Consider the following 15,383-nt stretch of genomic DNA (forward strand, 5'->3'; position numbering starts at 1 on the left):
GCTCCCACCTCTGTGAGCACCTTAAGCCGATGAAAGCTTCCAAGGTTGTGACGCGAGAAGAACTGTCAATGAGCGGCGACAGTCCGCTGGGGAATACCAAGGCCCTAGCGGATAGAACGGCACACGAGGCCCTGGATCTCAATCGACATCGAGGCTGCAAAGTAAATCCACGATGAGCCTCTTGGCGACGCTGCCTCCCCACGTGCGAGAAGGCCGTTGAAGAAGAGACGAGAAGAGCGGACCTGCAGCTCAAGTCTGGGAGCTACAGTAGCGACTGGGTCTTTAGCTGGGTGGGCTGTATTGTAGTGTCATCAAGCCACCATCTTGCCCGTACTGGCACTAACAGTTAAGCCTCCATTGCTTGCAGGGTTCTTTTGGGGGCCCCAGCTTGAGCGTGTCGGTCGACTGATTGCCGAATCTGCGGCTTCGGTCAACGAATGAGTGAGTCCTGGTTACAAAGCTCGGCCTAGGCTGGACAGGGAAACGAGCGAGCGGGCTGACAGCTACTGTATGTATTGTGTGGGTGGGTAATGAAAGGCGCTTGCAGAAGCACGGAATAATCGAACCCATCGAGCACATGAATATTGAATTTGATCCATCATTAGGTAGGCATGTAGGTACGAGTTAGTATGATGTCGAGTTGAGAGTTGAGTACATGTAGTAAGAATCAACGTTTGTACAACAGCGGGAACTCGTATTACTGCTCCTCCAAGTTGAGTGAATTCCGAGTTCCGGTATTAGAGCAAGATATAAGAAAAAGCAATACACCTAGACATGATTCAATTTTATCTCAATTATTGGTACTACCGCATAGTGTCACACTCACACAACAGAGAAATCAACGACTCCCATAGACACCGCTCTTACAACGCCCCCCAAACAAGGCTACCAATCTTCTATTGCTTTCAATCTTTTTTCCAGAGCTTGTCGCCTTTTTGGCGCTTATGTTCCATTGTCAAAGAACCACCTTTAGCGGATCATCCCGCTGTCCAATCGCCGTTGCGCCCGCAAGCATGCCTCTCCCGAAACGCCTAAATGTTGTTCCCTCCGCCACTCAGCAGTCAAATCTGGCTTCAATGTTCCGTCCCAACACACAGACAAACGCCCATCTGGTCTCTCTTACAGACTCCTCCCAGCTACTCCCTTTTCGACACCGGAGTGGCTGTCCGCTTCTTCCACACGTGGGCGCACTTTGGTGCCCTTCTCGACGTTGGTGCTTCCTCTTGTCCTTCAGCTCATGGCCTCTTCATCTCCGCTTGGATTGCGTTGATTTGGATTGCGTTGCTTCTGATTGGGCTGTCCTGGATCCCGTCATCTCCTGCAGGCTTCGAATTGCTGCTCCACAAGCACAAGGCCGATATGTCAACTAGGAGCTAACGTCTTTTCACCAGTTGCATTCTTCGTACCTGAATGATTGAACGAGCTCTGATTGTCCAAGTCGAGACGACAGAGCTCACCTGATAGGGACCCGGTCTCGGAGCTTGCCGTACCGTACCATGACAATACCGGCCGTGACGGTTCTCAACCCTCTAGACCTTCGCTGGTGAGTGAGTGCAATGGATGCTGTTGGAGCGCATCAACGAGGAGACTCGACCGGTGCTTTTCATGACGAAGCTCGTCAAGAGCTCGGTGAGGAGCAGCCCTTCATTCGCGAATCACACCGCCCGTCGGGCTTTCGCCCTTCTCGCCGTCAATATCGCTCTCTGCCTGCCTGGAAGCTATGCCTCTTCTTCTTCATCGTCACAGTCTCTATACTGGCGCTGGCCGCCGTCCCCTTCGGTCTTCAATCGCTTTCCAGAGAATCTCCGTCAGATTCAGCGCCTCAAGTTCACGGCGATGACCACTCTCCAGGAGAACAACATCCTGGGGAAGATGAAACTGACCACCATGAGGAAGAAGAGTCTGAGCCTGCCGCTGGAGATGGGGATAAGAGTAGTAGTTCTGAACCACTCATTGTCCACTATGAAGAAGAGATGCCCAGTGTGCCAAAGCTAAGAGACGTGTCAGAGTACGTCTTATCACCTTCCTGGGACTTTGACGCCGCTCCCACCACTAGGGAATACCACTGGACAATTGTAGATGGACGCCTGAACCCTGATGGCATCTATCGCCCCATGATTCTCATCAACAACCAGTTCCCTGGACCTTTGGTTGAATGCAACGAAGGCGACACCATCCGAGTCATTGTGGAGAACAAAGCCACCAATGCTACTTCGATGCACTTTCACGGCCTCTTCCAAAACGGCACAAACTCCATGGACGGCGCCGTTGGAATCACACAATGTCCAATCGCCCCCAATTCAACCTTTACCTACGAGTTCCAGATCAAAGAGCAGTCCGGCACCTACTGGTATCACGCCCACCATAGCGCCCAAGCATCCGATGGCCTCCTTGGACCCGTCGTCATTCACTCCAAAGATGAGAAAACCACTCTGCAGAAGCTGGAATACGCTTCGGACAGAATCATCATGGTCCAAGACCATTACCACAACCTCACTTCGGAGCTCTTGATGGACTATCTCAAAAACGACATGGAGAATAACGAGCCTGTCCCAGACAACGGTCTCATCAACGGCCGTGGCGTGCGTGACTGCAAAGATTTCCAGGGCTGGGATTGCGATACCGCAAACGTTTCGGCCTCGACTCTTGATCTTGCTGCTGGTCAACGTCATCGGCTACGCATCATTAACGTCGGTGCCTTTGCCGAGTTCCAAATCCAGTTTGATGAACATCCATTCTACGTCACTGAAGTCGATGGCACCGACGTGTTCCCCGAACCGTTTCATCGTCTCAACATTCTCCCAGCGCAGCGGTACAGCGTCATCCTTGAAACCAACGTCACCACTGCCGATTCCTTCTGGATGAGAGCCCGAATGGTGACACACTGCTTCACCACCAAAAACTCTCGCCTACAACCGGAGATGCGAGCTGTATTACGCTACGGTTCTCCCGAAACCAAAGCTTTAGACAAGCAGCCCACAAGCAAAGACTGGCCCGAAGCCATCGAAGTCATATGTCGTGATCTCAACGTCTCCGCCCTCCACCCAGTCATCCCCATGACACCCCCTCCCGCAGACAAATACATGCGCTTCGACGCAAGCTTCATGATCGGCGACTGGCGTCTCGCCCGCGGCTTCTTCAACCAATCCACCTGGCACCACAACGTCACCCACCCATCCCTCCACCGCTTCCTCTCCGCACCCTCCAACGCCACCACTCTCAAATCGTCCCCTATCGCCGTCAACAACATGGCCTTTGACTACAAAAAAGAACTCGTCATCCAAACCGAGGGCATCCGCACCATCGACCTCGCCATCAACAACTTCGACGACGGCAACCACCCGTTCCACCTCCACGGCCACAAATTCTTCGTCCTCTACCAGGGCCGCGGCGGATACCCCCCCTACGAGGCCGATTTCCCGGATTTCGTCAAAGAGCACAATCTAGACGACAACCCTGTCCGGCGAGACACCGTCACCGTGGAAGGATACAGCTGGGCCGTCATCCGCCTCGTGCTCGATAACCCGGGCATGTGGGCGTTTCACTGCCACAACATGTGGCACGCCGAGTCGGGCATGCTGATGCAGCTGCTTGTGAGGAGCGATCTAGTCCGGGGCTGGACTGTGAGCGATCAGGAGAAGAAAATGTGCGGCCTTGAAGGCGTTACGACGGGTATGAGGCCAGATGACAGCATCTGGTTTGGCAACTTTGGCAAGACATGATGACTCGTTTTAACAGAAGGATTCACGAGAATATGAGCTTTATAATAGATGATATCGCAACGGGAAGCGATGAAAATACACTAATCACACATATATATAATGTACCAGATCTATTTATGTATACCTAGAATGTCCCAACAAGGGTATTAAACACTAAGAAAAAGAGAGAGAAAAACATATGACAAAAAATAAGGAGAATTTTAAAGGAAAATATTTTGCCCACAAGTAATTCGGAGCAGTATTCTTTGTTGTTTTGTTTTGGTTTTTTTCTTTTTTGGAGTATGAATCAGAAGAGTCTGATGCAGGCTATATAGAGCCGCCCATCTATTAACCCATCCCATTGATCCCATCCCGCGCCCCAATCCCGAGGAACGCTGAGCAACAAAAAAGCTCAGCCCTTCCTGTCTAATTTGTGGTGGAAACAAAAAAAAAAAAAGTCTATCTTCGTTCATTCTTCAGTTTCCCCCATTTCCACCCCTATAGCCCAGCTAAACTTCCGTTCCACTAGGAACAAATAGTTCAGTGTGCTGTACTCATGCCAATCTCTCTCCTCACTTATCGAGAGATGGCCCTCACACCTTGTATCCCCAAGGGAGGATAACATATAGAACAATACATTGCAGCCAGAATGAATCAGACTAATACAATAAATTGCATGTAAACGCCTGTGCCCCGATGTGGCTGAAGAGAGAAATAATGAGCCGCCAACAAAGGAAATTAATGCAACAAAAAAAAAATCGATAGCGAGCAGAGAGAATGCCTAACCCCCTTGCCTTGGCCGTGATCCCACAGTGTCGCAACGCCATGAAAACAAAAAGGGAAAAAAGAAAAAGATGAGAGAGAAGGGGGAACTTTTTCGGTCGAGTGCAAAGACTTGCCATGTTAGCTGGAAACGAGATATTCCATGAACTGTTCCTTTCAAAGCAGTATGGCGCCAGTATGCCAGTGGTAAATGCTGGCTATACAACGAGATAGAAATAACATGTAGAGGTAGGTAGACATTTATTTTTCAGAGATAATACAAGATATCATGGTGGTCGGTTCTGTATAGTTGGGGTACGATTTCGTGCATATCGGTTATACTCTTCGAGCAATGTTTACTCCAGGGTTGACAAAGGCTCGAGACGCAATGTCGCTGAACCGACGCACCACGTTTGTTGTTCCACCGGTGACTTGGGACTCGTCTAGAATGAATTTGGACGCAACGGCTAGCCTGTTCTTTGGGTCTGATTCGTCCAAATGCTGCGGAATCGTAGCTGCATATCCGGAGTCAAAGTTTGGCGCCAGCTCGCGGACAACGGCTATGGAGTAGAGGACATCTCGATTCTCTCGTCCGTCAAGAAGGTGGCGCATGCGGCTCAGGACGTCCTCCCTGATTTTGACAGTCGAAGGCGCGTTGGGATTGTCCCTCCTGCGAACGAATTCGGCCAGGCTATACCAAAAGTCAAACTGGCGCACACGGTGGTGGTCTGCGTCTGCAACTGGAGGTGCGAGAGGGTTGCTTTGCAGCTCATCACCACAGAGCAAAGCCTCGACTACCAGGAGGCGATTTTTGGCTTCAATGGGGTCGTTGTCTGGCGGCAGGCTGAGGCGCATGGAATTGTTCGCCCTGTCGGGGATTTGGTATGCCGTACAAGCCAACTCCCACACAATTCTGGTTTCCAGAACCCCTGAATAAGCCATTTGGGTGTGATCATTGGCCTTGACGGCCTCGAGGATTTTGAGAAAAGTTGCCATGTGCTCGATGAGGTTGGCATCTTTGGGAAATGTCATTTTGCCGTTGTCGGTAAAGTAGTACCAGCTCGTCTCGAAGAAGGCACTGAGCCCGCTGGCATACATTTCATGGTAGACCTTTGTGATTTCATTAAAAGTTTCTTCCGTGTGACTAATCTGCTGAACCGGTGCGGGTGGGCCAAGCAGATCGATAATCTCGTCGATTTTCATCTTCTTGGCTGGGAAATGCCATCCGGGTTAGCATTTTAGATTGCCTTTTATGATCACCGAGAGGAATGAGAGAAAGAAACCAGAAAAGCAAAGATTGGGGGGTAGACTTGGGACTCACCTCGTAAATAGCTGTTATCGGGGCCCGATAGCGACATTTGGTTGGCAGGCATGGCAGACATGGTGCGTACGGCGGGATCGATGCCTGAAGCAGAGTAGCCGTAGCCAAGTTCAGGCTTCACAGACACAGAGAGAGAAGGATTGTAGGTGCTTGGTGGGATCGACGGGGTGCCAGGGTTCGAGCTTGTCGCATAGCCGCTCGGCAGCATCGGCGATTGGCTACCATACGAGTTGACCAGACGCGGTGTAGGAGGACCAACTGCCGACCCGGACTGCACAGAAGCGATGCCCGACGGCTCGGGCTGTGAGAGGCTGTTGGACACGGGCTGGACGCTGCTGCTGGTGGGGGTTCCGGGCTGCTGTCGGAAGATGGGATCGTAGCCCAGGCACTCGCGCTTCGATTTCCTGCAGTTGTTGCAGGTGGGATGCGTCTCGTCGCACTGCAAGGACAGATGGATGTCAATGGCAAGATTCTAGGTGGGGCGCATAGACGCAGAGATGCAGAAAGCGGCTAGCTAGCAAAAAAGTGACGATGATGCAAAAAGGGAGGGATGAGAGTAAGAAGTAAGAGCAAAGGGCGAAGCTAGGGGCGGTGTGGCTAAAGAGCGGAGAAGTCAATGTCTTGAGTGCAAGACAATGGAGGGAAGAAATTTTGCAATTGGCGCGAATGTGCCAAGTCTCACGCTCGCGTTGGTTTATACTGTAGCGGCGCGCGCCACGAGTTTCAAAGGCAGCTCAGCTCTCAGCAAGCTTCAGCTGCCGAGGGGCCGCTTTTTTTTCTTGCTTTGCTCCATCCCACGCGTAATACGAACAACTCGCTTTCAGCCAATGCGAAAGTAGAGACGAGGAAAAGGAGAATAGAATAAAAATGAAGGCATAGTTTGGAGGAGGAATAAAAATGGGTAGACTGGGCAAGCAATTGTAGTGGTAAAGAGCTTTTTGAAAGGGTAATTGGATGTCCATATGCGCACCTTGATTCGTCGTTTGCGGCACGTTAAGCAGCCCGTCTTGGTTCGTCGCTTGATCTCCTATATGCCACAGCCGTCAGCCCCGACCCAGAAAACAATCAATTGGTTCCCCTAGAGAAGACGAAGAGAGCCGCGACCTGCTCAAAACACATACCTTCTTGGGGCCTCGGTGGTTGATGAGCCGAGGATCGTGCGGGAGAGGATACCGAGCCAAGGCGTCCTGGGGGAAGCCGTAATTGGAAGGGAGAGGCGCTGAATGGCTTGTGAAGTAAGGAGGGGTCGAGACGGCAGTAAGGGGCATGCTCATGCCCATGGACATGGAGTGGTGCGGCATTGGAGGGACAGATTGCTGTGACATGGCGTCGATGGTGCGCATGCTGGGCAGTGACATTTGCGGAGTGCCCACGGGACTGACGCGGTATGCATCGCCCTGCTGAGCTGCAGCTGTGACTGTGGAATATGAGGCGTACTGAGTGGTCGGGAGGCTGGTCTGAGGATAGATGGGCGACGAGGAGCTTGTGGGATAGCCTGCGTGCATGCCGTGGAGGGCCGGTCGGTGGCTCGCCATGTCGGCCTCGGACACGGGGGTCGTGGTATTGGTCTCGGACGCCCGACTGTCGTCGCCGTTCTGCTGAGGCTGAGGGGGCGGCAGCGTCTGCGTCTGCGTCTGCGGCTGCGATTGCTCCTGTGGTTGCGATTGCGGTTGCGGCTCGTGATGTTGCTCCTCCTTCTGCTCCTGCGGTGGCTGCTGCTGCTGCGGCTGCTCGTGCTTGAGCTGCGATTGCTGCTCTTCCGTGGGCTCCTGCGGAGGCGGCGCAGGGGCAGCGACAGTGGGAATCGAGTCTGAAGAGGTAGATTGTGTGACTTGGTTCTCGGAAGAAGTCCCTCTCGTGGGAGAAGCAGAAGCAGGTCGAGGAGCAGAGTCGGAGACAACAACGACAGAAGTCTTGTCGTCTCCCGAATCGTCTGGAACCATTTTCTAGTCTGTTGTAATTCCAATTTTATGGAGCGACATGGAAGGTAGCTCTGCGACAGGGGATGCACCCCGGCCCGGCGAAGCGACAGGAGAGGGAGGGCTGGGCTGGATGCTCTACTGCTAGTCGCGGAGGAAGAGATTGTTGTGATGTGCAGGCAAAAGAGGCGGATGCAAAAATGAAGGTCTGGAGCATCAACAACAGGCAGGGCGGCCCGTTACAGGCAAGGTACTTGCCAAAGTGGTATAGGTACTCGTGCAGGCGCTTGTGCTGGCAGGAGTGCCAACTGCACTCTTCAATCGCAGCAAGTACAGGTACAGGTACAGGTACTGCAGCGGCGCGCATGCACCTGGCCCACTAGCGGTCGGTACCTGTCCTTTGGCACCTGGGCACCTAAGCTCCAAGTACAGGTACACTAGATCACAAGCACTCGACCTTGACTCTTTCAGCGGCAGGGCCCCCCAGCTAGGCTTATTAGTCGGCTAGCTCCTTGGGCAACTCCCGGAAGCTGCTCCGTGCAAGACAAGATGAACAGAATGGAACGCTGAAAGGCGGTAATCTCAATTCTTCAGCAGACGGCGATGAACGAAGCACAGTTGATTGGATTGGATTGGATTGGTGCTGCACGAGAAGCGTGTGCCTGGACACGAAGGTCCCTTTTCAGGTATATACAAAGCTCGCAAGTACCTCTTTGGTAACTGCAGCATCTGGACAATATAGACTCTCAAGAGCTGCTAACTGGATCTGGTAGGGAGTTGAGTACCTACCTCGAGCTGCTTGGAGCAAACCTACCGCAGTGCATCTTCGCCCAAACATCATTGGCAAAAGCAAAACCGCGGGATGCAGCCGCAGACGCAGACACAGTCCATTCAAGCAATCAACTATCGAGACCAGTGCAGCAGCAGCAGAGCAGGGCACCAACTTGCACCGACGAATATTGATTCATCAGTCTCAGCATGCATGCGTGTACAGCTGCTTTAGTGCCGTGGCTGCTTCGTGCTAAGGTGCGGAACGACGATACCCCTACATAACGCTACATAACGGGGTCACACTGCTGAATACGCGAGTCCTGCTGGCTGCGACAAGTACTAACAAGCAGGTACTACTGCGAGGACTCGTATCTTAGTGCCTCGATATGCATGCACGCGCGGATGCCGGTTCGCTGTCTTTGAATGTTAGTTTCTACTTTCCTGGAACCTTGTTGGTGCTCCGTACTTGGAGGGATGCTTGTCTTGTGATGGAGTGCCCGGTAGGGCGGCTCGGACGACGGACCCGGTCCAATCGATTCTCGGCAACCCTGGAGATCTATTGGATTCGCCCTCACTACCACCACACCATACACGAGTGCCTGTACGGCAGTCTAGAGGCTTTCAAGCCGATACGATGCCACAGCTCGACGCCCATCCCAAGGTAGGGCACTCGTACATATTGGCATCCACGACGGCTTGGTACTGACTGAAACTCCCTGACTGATGCTAGGTGGAATGGGATGAAATAGCGTCAAGTTACTCGTCATTTTTTCCGTCCACCAGTCATTGAGCAGCTGTAGCAGCAGCAGCAGCAGCAATCCCATGGAAAGCTTCCCGTCTGCTTGCTTCAGGGGTTGACGTTGAGGGGATGTTGAGGAGACGTTGAGGAGAAGACACGACACGTGCCACCTAAGGTAAGGTGGGCATTAGGTAAGACTTCAGGTAGGTCTGTATCCTGATAGCGATGCGGCATGGTTTCTTCTCGGCCAAACTGCCTGGTCACGCCTGAATATCTTGGCTTCTCCCATGCTCGTACATACAAACTCTACCGATTCCGCTCTCTCCTCTCTCAGCTCCTTAGAGTCTAGAGCTGAGCTGGACATGGAGAGCTCACGAGCAGGCGCTTGTAGGGAGCCTGCATCGCTAGCACCAGGCACGCTGGACACCGCTGAGACAGGTGGGCTTCTTCCCGTCCATCTCCATCTTGTTTACTCTCGCGAACCAGCATTCGGCTATGCTAGTACTACTGCTGCTAGCAGAACGGTCCACTCTCCTCCAACGCTATGGTATGTTGTCTCAGACGTGGAACCTCTTGGTCCAACAGCCGCGTCCTTCACAACCAGCCAGCAGCCAGAGACGGCCGATAACGCCTACCTGTGGATAAGATCGATGGAGGTGCAGATTGGCGAGCGATATAATACGAGTGGCAGAAGGGACTGGCCGGCCAAGATACGAGTAACTGGTCATTTACTACCTGCCTACGTGTGCTGGGCAGCATCAGCAAATCGACAAAGCATGGCTTGGTGAACAAGGATGCCTGTGTACGATACACTCCAGACTCCCAATACCAGCTCTTCTCTCTTCAATGGATCCAATTGCTTGTCTGCCGAAAATAGATGCCTGTACAGGCGATGCAGCAGACAGGACAACGTGCGTACAAGGACGGTGCTAGAGGCAGGCCGTCATGAGCAACAATACAATCTACCTACTGTATGCCAGCACCACCATCGTGGCATCTGAGGCTGCAACGTCGAGGACGGTACCTGTACTACGGCTTCGTACCACTACAGCTTCACACCACCAAGTGCTAAAACACCGCTACTCCGCAATAGTGTTCGGATACCTTGGCCCGGATAGAAAGTAGCGTGGAACCAGGGGGGCCAGGTCATAAACGGTGAGAGCTGCATTGTGCTGCATGTGAGCACTGGCTTTGTGCATGCACTGCACATACGAGTCCTGCTCCTACATGTATGCCCCCTCGGGGGCTCACCGATTCGTAGCCATTCGAGGGGCAGCGAGCTGGCATCCAGATCGATGCTGCAGCGTTTGGCCTTGAATATCCCCGAGACAATGCCTGCAACGGCGCTGGGGGACCAATCGCACTCTCCTCGCTACCTAGCTTCAACCGCCTAGCCCGTGCCCGCATCTCATCCGAGTCTCGATGGGACAGGCGAGACAATCGAGCCGCCTGCCTTTTGAGAGAGCGAGAGAGAGCGAGAGAGAGAAAAAAAAGGAGCTCACGGAACCTTCTAAGAAACCTTGTTGCCGCCTCTGCTCATTGGCCTGCGCCCACATCCCCCGACCCGGCATGTGCCCGCCGATATACTACTTTCTTTGTTCTTTGTAGTTATACATCCGGAGCTCATTCACGGAGTTGGCACCGGTGGATCTCCCTGCCTCATGCAGCCATCTCCCGTGGCCCTCCGTACGGAGTACATGGAGCGACTATCTGCTCTCTGCAGTATGCAGTACGACTTCGACTGTAAGTCCCGGGGCTCATTTTGGGGAACCCACCGATGGGGAGCCATAGCTTGACACCGCCGACTAATGTCTTGTTAGCAACCCCAACTCATTGCGGAGCGCATACAAGTACACATGATAGGCTGGCGCCAAATGCTGAAATATACAGTACAGGTAGCCCAAGGGAGAGATGAGCCCTTAGCTGAGCAAACCTGGCCCTGGGCGGTGCAATTTCATTAGCGGCCCAGCGGCCAGCCACCGGCTTGGATTAAGTTCCTTTCACATGATGGGGATCTGAATGCCTGGAGGGGAAGGGAAGGGGGTAAAGGCAAGTTGGAATAAGAAAAAAGCAAAGAAAATGAGCTGACAATGATGGCAGTAATACACACTAACCTCCCAAAACAGAAGCAAATCGACCAGGGCGCTAAGCAACGGCAGCTTCCTTGGCGAAGCGAAAGGCGAAAGGGGAGCATCAGCCACATGGACAGACAGACAGCCGCAAGCCGCGCTGCTGCTGCAAGTTGCTCCGCACTCTCAGCCCTCATCACAGGTCATATACATACTCATATGTCCGTGATGTACTCGTATATGTGCAAGTCGATAGTCTCCCGGAGCTCTGCTTACCATTGGCGCCAGTGTCATGCTGGCAGCTTCATTCGTGGACATGTACATGGAAATGGAGGAGCTTGACCACCGCCTCAGCACCACCTGAGCACCACAGTCGCTCCGTCTATGCGTCGCCAAGAGGATTCGCCTCCGCCTGGCTCCCAGCGAGAGCCTTGGCAAGCCATCAAAGGGGACGACAGCCGTGCAAGCAGCTCCTGGTAGCGGCCGATAAACCTGGTGATGCTCACCCGGGGGCTCCAAAAGACGCTGCGACGCCTGCATTCCAGCTCAGGAGCCACTACGCCCAAAAAACCATCCCTCTGACCGTATCGTCTGGCTTCAGGCGTTTTGCTTTGTACAGCGGAATATCATCCCGTCACTGCTGCAGGGATCCAGGCGGCTGAGAGGGGTGCTGCAACCGCCAGCATCCGCGGTCCAGATAGACGTGGTAATGCTACGTCGTCGCCTCCTAGTGGTTTCCGTCGTTTTAGCCTACGGTCCCTCCAGAGCAGGCTAATAAGTGGGAGAGACCTGAGACTTGCACACACGAGTTGCATCGACTATCAGCCAGCTTGATGCATAGAGGATCTAGCCGCATGACTTAGCCTGCCGGCTCTGCGATTCCTCTGCAGCTCCACAAGGCGAAACGTACGTATCTGCTAATAGAGGAGCCGGTCCATCGTGCCTGGTGGCATCGGTGGCTAGAGGCATCAAGTCGCCGTCCCAGCGCTCCTTACCGTACAAATCCATCGGAATAATTAGCTGTACATTCAGATAAGCGAACACCAACGTCCTGGACAAGGTTCTTAGTCCTTTAACGCTCCTGGCTCTGCCGATGCTGCCATTTACTCGTACTGTACGGAGTACGGGGCGGCGGATACAGGCAGTACTATATGTACAGTCCAAAGTGGTGGCAGCGCTGACCGTTCGAGCGTCGCATTGCCAACAGAAGCTGAAGAGACGGGCCTGGCTCTGGCCCACTTTGAAGCCTGCTGGCCTGCCCCCTATTATCACTCCATTACAGAACAACAAATACGGACTTGCGAGTGACCTGAATGGCTTCGCACGGCTGGGGTGTGCAAGTAGGGAGAGGGCCTAGTGCAGCAGAGGTGGCAGGACAGAGTCGCAACAGATGCCATCATGAGACAAGGCTGCGTCTTCACCGTTGTTCGGGCTCGGGTTTGCTTCAAGACAGCCTCCTTGTCGGTAAATCGTATTGCCTCGAAGCTCTTGATAACTTACAGCAACGGGCGCTAACTCCGCATTATGCATACAGGTATGGTCAGCCTCCTGCAATGTTGGTCTGATCTTCTCAAGGCCTGGGTATGTACTTACTGTAGGGCTTCCCAAGCCCACCGAAACACCGAGTCATTCCATGCCCTGCCCGGCTTGTCTCCTTTCCTCGGCAAAGAGCACCAGGCCGGTCAACAGGGTCCTCTTGGCTTCTACTCCGTACTGTACGATCCTTTTTCTCCCAATCTTGCCTTTCATTCCTTCGGCGCTCCCTATTCGCGTAGTCGTCTCGCTACCAGTCTAGATTGGATGTGGCAGGCAGCCCCTGGCCGCAATGTGCGGAGAATGCTACAGGTTACCTGCAGGCATGCAGTTTGTGTGCGCGTGTTTAACATGGCCACGCAGTAGTATCATATCACATGCAGGTAGAGCTCTGATATATACGAAGCAGTGTCACTACATACAGCTAATGCTGCTGCTGCTGCTGCTGTTATATTACGTGGTCCTACTAACAGCTGATGCTACCCCAAACTCTCTTCGGGATATGTACGAAGCGGTAATGCTGCTCCGTGCCCATCATATGTACAGCTATGCATTAACATAGATAGCGTCTCACGCCGTCCTATAGGAACCGATTCCATTGCAAGGCGTTCATCCATCTGCAGAAAGGCAATCCCACAGGTTGCAAGGCACACATTTACAAGGATCCTCGGCCGCACTGTCGCAACAGAGGCTCCACCGCTTGCCAATCAAGCCCAGACTCGTTCGTCTCTGCGTTGTTGTTTCCAATGACAATCCACGGGCTTGCACGGCATGTCCGCGTCTCTCTGTCATAAGTCCACGCCAGGCAGCTCTTCCTGTTCCGGCACTTACTGCGGCACACCTCTGCCGATGCGATCCTCTCCCATGTCGTTGTGCCTTCGCCCGTCGGCCCCACGTAGTCCCGCATCTGACGTACCGGCTCGCGGCCAGCGTTGTCAAGTGAAGTGTCAGCAAAGAGCTGCCATAGTTGGGCCCAAATCACTGGCTGCTCTCTGTTGTTGGAGAGAGCTTGACCGACGGCTTCCATGGCCCCTGGTCTGCGGGCGCCGTGAAAGGACACAATGGGCGAGCAGAAGCGGTCTCTCTGGATTCGGGCCATGTCAGGCGGCTCACCGTTGAAATGGTGGCTATACCGCTCGTCGAGATAGATGCCCAGCTTGATCAGCGTCAGGCCTACAAGGCGGTCACCCCATGTCTCATCGAGAGAGTCGATATATGACTGAGCGACGATGTCGGGGCGATGGAATAGTCGCCGCATGACCTCCCGCGAGAGCACAATACCAGAGCCTCCGTGTGCGAATCGAGACTTGTAGTCACCTACGGCGTTGCCCAAATAGTATGGCCTTGAGGGGTCCAAATGGCTCAAGAGTAGATGCAACGAGGGCTCAATCAAGAAGGTATCGTCATCCAGGATGATGTACCATTGCTTGTCAGGCATCAGTTTGTAAGCCAACTCCATGCCGGCTATGAACTTGACCGCTCAGACGTTAGCAGGTTTACCAGACAGGGGAAGGAATCAAGGTCATTGTTTTGTGTGAATTACCTTGAGCGCGTCCAACTCCCACCCAAACTCTTGGCCAATCTCCCTCGCTTTGTCTTCATCGGCCAAGTCGACTGCTTCTTGAAGGGAGCGATACTTGGCGAGGCGGGGGTGGCCTTGAAGCGACGGATCAATCTTGGGCTTCATCATCATGTTGACAACGTTATACACAATAGGCAGCCCATCATCTGTCTGATTTGTTGGCGTCCAGTCTCCAACGACGAAAAAGTTCTTTTTTTCTTTGCTCAGAATGTTTCCACTGTGAGAGAAAGCCTTTAACAGGGCAGGCACCCGATGGCGAGTGCCATAGCCTGTTTTTACGAGATAGCCGACCTCGTCTCGCAGATTGAGAGGGTATGGCGGAGGTTGTTGGTGCAGCCAAGCGTCTCGGTCCGTGGCTGACGCTCGGAGGAAGTTGAATAAGCGAGAAGCGTTAAAGTTGATGGAGAGTCGGATTGGCGAGGTGGGAGGGAGTAATAGAAAGGTGGTGTTGAGGGTGATGAAGAGGCTGGCAAAGAAGAGAATGAAGCGCCGGCGAGTAGGTCGTGGTATGAATATCATGATGATAAAGACAACTGACTGGATCTCGCAGCTGCACCTCTCTGGTGAGTTAAACGAGATGCTGCTAATCCACACAAAGACACTCCTCAGCCCCAGCAGCGCATAGTAACTCGACGAATAAAAAGGGACAAACAACCTCTCCAGATTATCACTGATGACACCAGTAAGTCAATGAGCCACTATAACAGCTCCTCTATTTTAGAACGGCTACGGCCAAGTCTTTGTCCTAGGACATCTATTCCCCCCTCTCTCTCCTCCGACGACGGCCGAAGGCTGCATAAAAAACATGGAGTTTTGGTAGCCAAGCCTAAGCCTCCTCTTAATACGTGTACCCTCGTATGACATCGAGTTTCTCCCGTGTATGACACGAGAAGCTCCATAGTCTGTGCGATGATCCCTCCACTTAGGGCGTCATTAGTAGAAATGCCCAGCCACGGTCCTTTGTTCTTCTCTCTTTTTTTTCGCTC

At 53.1% G+C, this 15,383-nt stretch overlaps 3 protein-coding genes across 3 annotated transcripts; 1 reads left to right on the plus strand and 2 right to left on the minus strand.

Moving 5' to 3' along the window:
* Nucleotides 1–1,556: 1,556 nt before the first annotated feature.
* On the plus strand, nucleotides 1,557–3,722 carry T069G_06175 (multicopper oxidase domain-containing protein; the record flags this gene model as incomplete). The annotated part of the gene is made up of 1 exon (XM_056173385.1): nucleotides 1,557–3,722. One exon carries the CDS (start codon nucleotides 1,557–1,559, stop codon nucleotides 3,720–3,722), a length of 2,166 nt encoding a protein of 721 aa, XP_056030243.1.
* A 1,077-nt stretch (nucleotides 3,723–4,799) lies between these two features.
* T069G_06176 (fungal zn(2)-Cys(6) binuclear cluster domain-containing protein) lies at nucleotides 4,800–7,727 on the minus strand (the record flags this gene model as incomplete). Its single annotated transcript, XM_056173386.1, has 4 exons — nucleotides 4,800–5,674; nucleotides 5,785–6,223; nucleotides 6,755–6,811; nucleotides 6,906–7,727. The coding sequence occupies 4 exons, from the start codon at nucleotides 7,725–7,727 to the stop codon at nucleotides 4,800–4,802; spliced, it is 2,193 nt and encodes a 730-aa protein (XP_056030244.1).
* A 5,743-nt stretch (nucleotides 7,728–13,470) lies between these two features.
* Nucleotides 13,471–14,916, minus strand: T069G_06177 (fringe-like domain-containing protein; the record flags this gene model as incomplete). Its single annotated transcript, XM_056173387.1, has 2 exons — nucleotides 13,471–14,286; nucleotides 14,359–14,916. 2 exons carry the CDS (start codon nucleotides 14,914–14,916, stop codon nucleotides 13,471–13,473), a joined length of 1,374 nt encoding a protein of 457 aa, XP_056030245.1.
* Between the last annotated feature and the right edge of the window lie 467 nt (nucleotides 14,917–15,383).

This window comes from Trichoderma breve, chromosome 3 (assembly GCF_028502605.1).
Source record: "Trichoderma breve strain T069 chromosome 3, whole genome shotgun sequence".
In the NCBI taxonomy this organism is placed as follows: Eukaryota; Fungi; Ascomycota; class Sordariomycetes; order Hypocreales; family Hypocreaceae; genus Trichoderma; species Trichoderma breve.